The following is a 5640-nucleotide window of genomic DNA, read 5'->3' as shown; positions in this document are numbered from 1 at the left end:
TATTCTGCCTGTTGTGTAGATGAATTCCTGTTCACTGTGTGTTGATGGATTCCTGGTGCATGGAGGGAGGATTCTCTAACTCAACAGGACATTCTGCAGACAGACTTATCCTGTGGCCATATATGGCCCAGTGTGTTTTGGGACGTGATGACTCAGTCATGTGTGTGTGATGGGGGGGGGGGTAAAGGCAGTAGTCTCCTGCCACAGAAGCTGTGTGTACCATAGGGTGTATCATATCACTAATGTTATTTAGATACATTACAGATATGATGTTGATGGAATGAAACATGACTACGCTCACGGAGTGTTAGACATGGTCTAAAGGCATACTCCCCTTGTCTCTGTCTCTTTAACCACCATAGTGTTCATCTACCAGATGCTTTTCCCTAAACCCGTGTAGAAATACAGCGTGTAGAAATACAGCAGGTAGAAATACAGCAGGTAGAAATACAGCAGGTAGATATACAGCGTGTAGAAATACAGCGTGTAGAAATACAGCAGGTAAGTCCAGGATCAGAAGTGCAGAGCTCTAACTGCTTCAGAGTCAAGAATCTCCCTGTCTCCCTGTCAGAATGATCCTGTTTGCCCAGGTCCCCTCTGACCCCCCAGGTTCCCCCGGCCCCCCAGGTTCCCCCGGCCCCCAGAGGGGTCCTTGGTGGTTATCTGTAACAGGCAGGGAGCCAGCACCCAGTGCTCCCAGACCTTGATCTGCTGACAACAAGCAGGCAGCTGTGGGAGTGTTACTGAGGGTGAGGGCCTACACACACACCATAACACACACACTATGACACACACCTCACCATGTGAGACAGCCAGACTTTATGAGATGTATTTGTGGTGCGTAGTCAGTCGTGGTGCGGCCTGCTGTCTAGCTGGTGGACAGTGCTGCTACTGTGGACGCTTCATGAAAGGACAACATGAAGATCAGTCAGCGTCCTTCCTCCAGTATTGGGGTGCGACCTGCCCTCCCTCTGTCTGCTCACCAACAACACCTCATTGTGTGTTCCTGCTCTCCCCCTCTGCTCTTATCTTGCTGCCTGGCTGAGATGCTGGTCTCAGGGCAGAGCTCCCCTCAAGGACACAGCAGTGCTGGCCCTCGCCCCACTGGGTGGGAACAGCAGAATGCTGTGTACAAAGCTCATCTCCTCCACTAACGCCATAGAACTTGGGTGAGAGTTCAGCCTTCCGACAGACAGACACAGACTGAGAAGTAGAAAGACAGACAGACAGACAGACATGATGCTGTGCTGTGTTATGTGCTGGCTGTTTCTCCAAGTCTCCAGGATGGGGGATGCTTTGCCCCACCACTGCCCAGGACAGGACTCCCCACTGGGGGAAAAGTGTCAGGAGAAGACCCCCTCAGACCATCCAGAACCAGGTCAGTCTCACCACACACACACACACAATGACACCCGTCACATGATGTTGTGTCCTTGGGGAAGGCACTTCACCCTACTTGCCCCGGGGAGAATTTCCTTGTACATACTGTAAGTCGCTCTGGATAAGAGCGTATGCTAAATGACTAAATGTAAACACACACACTAGTAAACACAGTACACACTCTCAACACACCACGGCTACACTTTTACCCCATGTGACTGCTGTACAGCTCAACAGAGGCCTCAAGTCATGTTAAAATAGTTTTTCCTGATCTCATGGATGTGTTTGTGTGTAGCTCCTGCAGATTGGTAACAGACAGACCTGCTTGACTCCTGACTGAACTCTGACTAGATCGTTCTAGATCTTCTGTCTAGATGCATGAGGTGTACCTCGTTCTAGAATAGAAGAGTCTACTATTTAAACCACATGTCAAATACATGTGTATTTGTGTATCGTGTACATGTGTAAACGTCTTTAAGTGAACTAACTGGTGTTTGTAGGCAGCCAGGTGATGCCCCGCCCCCCTGCAGATGAGGGAGTGGAGGGGGTGGGCTTAGACCAACACACAGCCCCATCCTCACTCCACCCTGCGGCCCCCCCTTGCTCTGGGGGCCCCCTGGGGGGACCACTGGAACACATGCTCTCAGCCTTAAGGGAGGGCTGGCCCCCCCGAGGGGGGCAGGGGGGGCAGGAGGCTCTGGTCCAGTTTGGAGTGTGCCCGGGGTTGGGGGGGGGCCCCGTCGCTGCCCTGGCACGTCTGGCTGCTGCTGGGGACAGACTGCGTGTCATGCACCCTGAAACAGGTTACCACGGAGACACACCCAGCCTCGCTCATCATGCATCTTAATAACAATGTTTTAATTTAGTAGCTGCCTGTCATGCAAGGTTCTGTGTTCCTCCTCACAGAGCTGGTGGAGGAAGGGGGAGGAAGGCTGGTGATGACCTTTCACCTCCCCCTCTCTCCGCTCCTGAAGCTGCATCCTGTCCTCGCCCTGGCCTCCAGCGTTCCTATGACAACCTTAGACATGGAGGTCTCCTTCACCAGCCCTGCCCTCCAACCTCCTACACAGGTGAGGCTCCGCCCATCTCCTAGGCCCCGCCCCCAGGCCAGGGAAATTGTGGTCTTGACTCTAGATGTTTCTGTGTCTCCCAGACGCTGTGTCTGTCATCGAAGACCCAGTACCTGGTTCTGACTGGACAGCCTTCAGGGGGCCACAAATGGAGAGTTTCTGTCACGTTGAAAACACCGGAAACAGAATCAGGCATGAACCACCGTTCAGATCCACTTCATCTGTTAGAGTTTAAACTCTATAACCTTTTCTCTCTCTGCAGGACAAAAGTTGTCTGAGCTACGAAGGATTATGATTGGTGGAGAAGCAGCCAATGACATCATTATGACCCCTCTGCTGCTGTTCTCATTGGATCGAGCGACGGGAGAGAGGTAAGGTTTCATTGCTTCAGAATTAAATTAAACTTCTAACCAGATCATCATTACATTTAAATGTTTATAATTTATTCAGGTAGCAGCAAATTGGATTATGTTTAAATGTTAAATTGCAGAATTGCCGTAAACTCAATTCATCTACTATAATATCACCAAAATATCACCATAGAACCATGACTTGATGATTCTTTCTGAGTTCAGCGTTGTTCACCTGTCTTCCCCAGAGACGCCCCGGAGACATGCCCCTTCCTGTGTGAGCTCCAGAGCTTCCTGTCTGAGGTGCTCCCACAGGTGCCCCCCCAGACCGCTGCCCCCTTCCCCCTGGCCTCCCTGAACTCCCTGCCCCCCCTCCCCCTGGGCCCCTCCTCGAGTGAGGCTCTCCTCCTCGGCCTCATCAACTCCTCTGGCCCCACGCTGTTCTCCTTCCCCCAGAGAAGGCCAGTGCTGGGGGGGCAGGGGGGGGCCTTGCTGGGGGGCCATAGTGGGGAGCTTTCCCTGACCCCCGGCTTGCTGGAGACCCTGAGGCTGCGGTTGGCGGAGGCCGTGGGCCAGCTGGGGGGGGAGGAGCTGGGCTGCAGGGGTGTGGATATGCTGCGCAGGCTGCAGGAGCTCAGCGCCCTCCCCAGGCCTGGAGAGGAACTGCAGGCTGGTCAGTTTATTAGGTTTAATCTTGATTAAGATGCTCATAAGGATCTGAATGGCCTGTCTTTGGTGAGTGTGTGTGTCAGTAACGGGGAGTGTCCCCACCCCCAGGTGGTGGTGGCTCCAGAGAGAGGCAGTACCGGGCCCTGGTCCTGCTCAAAGCCCTGCACATGGTTCTGGGGGAGTGGGAGGTGGAGCGAGGCCGGCGTGCTGCACGGGCGTCCCCAGAGCGGAGCTCCCTCTGCCGGCTGCACAGCCTGACCGTGTCCCTAGAGAGCTTCTTCAAGGACCCGCCGCACGCCAACATCAACAACTGTGAGGGCAGTTGCCACTTTCCCATCCTGCAGGGCGTCAACGGCAACAACCATGTCATGCTGCTCAACAGCCAGGTACCCTGCACACCATGCACACCCTGCACACCCTGCACACCCTGCACATCTACACCCTGCACATCTACACCCTCCACACCTACACCCTGCACACCATGCACACCCTGCACATCTACACCCTGCACACCCTGCACACCTACACCCTGCACACCCTGCACACCATGCACACCCTGCACACCTACACCCTGCACACCCTGCACACCATGCACACCATGCACACCCTGCACACCTACACCCTCCACACCCTGCACACCTACACCCTCCACACCCTGCACACCTACACCCTCCACACCCTGCACACCTACACCCTCCACACCCTGCACACCTACACCCTCCACACCTACACCCTCCACACCCTGCACACCTACACCCTCCACACCTACACCCTGCACACCTACACCCTCCACACCTACACCCTGCACATCTACACCATGTACACCTACACCCTCCACACCTACACCCTGCACACCTACACCCTCCACACCTACACCCTGCACATCTACACCCTGTACACCTACACCCTCCACACCTACACCCTCCACACCTACACCCTCCACACCTACACCCTGCACATCTACACCCTGTACACCTACACCCTCCACACCTACACCCTCCACACCTACACCCTGCACATCTACACCCTGCACACCTACACCCTGCACACCTACACCCTCCACACCCTGCACACCATGCACACCTACACCCTCCACACCCTGCACACCTACACCCTGCACACCTACACCCTCCACACCTACACCCTCCACACCCTGCACACCTACACCCTCCACACCTACACCCTGCACACCTACACCCTCCACACCTACACCCTGCACACCTACACCCTGCACATTGTACACTACACTTACACCATGTTCATTATACCTTCCCCTCCACCCTACTTAGTGCAGGAACAAGGTGGAAGTGCAGCTCTGACCAGCCTGTTTGTGTGCCGGTGCAGGGAGGGCGGGAGCTGGGACGAAGCCCCTGCTGTGTGCCCCTGGAGTACGACCCCCTGCTGGTGGTGGAGCTGGAAAACAACGGAGCCACCATCAGCATGAAGGACAACATGGTGGCCAAGCAGTGTGGCTGTCGCTAAGGGGAAGAGAGGAGGGTGAAGAGGGGGAGGAGAGGGGAGGAGAGGAGGGGGAGAGGGGGAGGACAGGAGAGGAGGAGGAGAGGGGAAGATGTGAGGAGAGGGGGAGGACAGGAGGAGAGGGGAGGAGGAGAGGGGAGGAGTGGGGGAGGAGAGGGGGAGGGCAGGAGAGGAGGAGGAGAAGGGAGGAGTGGAAGAGGGGGAGGAGAAGAGGGGAGGAGGGAAAGAGGGGGAGGAGAGGAGGAGGAGAAGGGAGTTGGGGAAGAGGGGGAGGAGAGGGGAGGAGGGGGAGGAGAGGAGAGGAGGAGGAGGGAAAGAGGGGGAGGAGAGGGGGAGGAGAGGGGAGGAGGGGAAAAGCAGGATGAGCCACAGTTGTGAGGGCCTGCATGTGCATGCTTTGATTTTATTCTTGTTATATTATTAATAGGGCTGTCAAGTGATAAAAATATTTAATCGCAAACGAGTTAATCTGTTAAAATGTTACCCCAATAAATGATTAAAAATAAACATTAAAAGGGTGGACTTAAGAACTTCAAATAGACCTAACTGGATGATAATGTCCATATAACAAGTTCAGATGGAACACAACTTAAATTGTTTTTATTCACTCACAAACTATACTGCTTTAGCTATAATAAACATTCACAAAATTAGACTTTTGGAATATAAAATAAATTTAAGACATGTTGGCT

General features: G+C 54.1%; 1 protein-coding gene across 1 annotated transcript; it reads left to right on the top strand.

The window, feature by feature from the left end:
• Window positions 1-1030: 1030 nt before the first annotated feature.
• Window positions 1031-4962, top strand: amh (anti-Mullerian hormone). Its single transcript, XM_047051156.1, has 8 exons — window positions 1031-1378; window positions 1881-2183; window positions 2287-2450; window positions 2534-2642; window positions 2713-2821; window positions 3049-3473; window positions 3578-3855; window positions 4814-4962. Exons 1-8 carry the CDS (start codon window positions 1237-1239, stop codon window positions 4949-4951), a joined length of 1668 nt encoding a protein of 555 aa, XP_046907112.1. The 5' UTR covers window positions 1031-1236; the 3' UTR covers window positions 4952-4962.
• The last annotated feature ends 678 nt before the right edge of the window (window positions 4963-5640 follow it).

Source organism: Hypomesus transpacificus, unplaced genomic scaffold (genome assembly GCF_021917145.1).
Source record: "Hypomesus transpacificus isolate Combined female unplaced genomic scaffold, fHypTra1 scaffold_139, whole genome shotgun sequence".
Classification (NCBI taxonomy): Eukaryota; Metazoa; Chordata; class Actinopteri; order Osmeriformes; family Osmeridae; genus Hypomesus; species Hypomesus transpacificus.
Note: the sequence above shows the minus strand (reverse complement) of the source record. Positions and strands in the feature narration are given on the sequence as shown.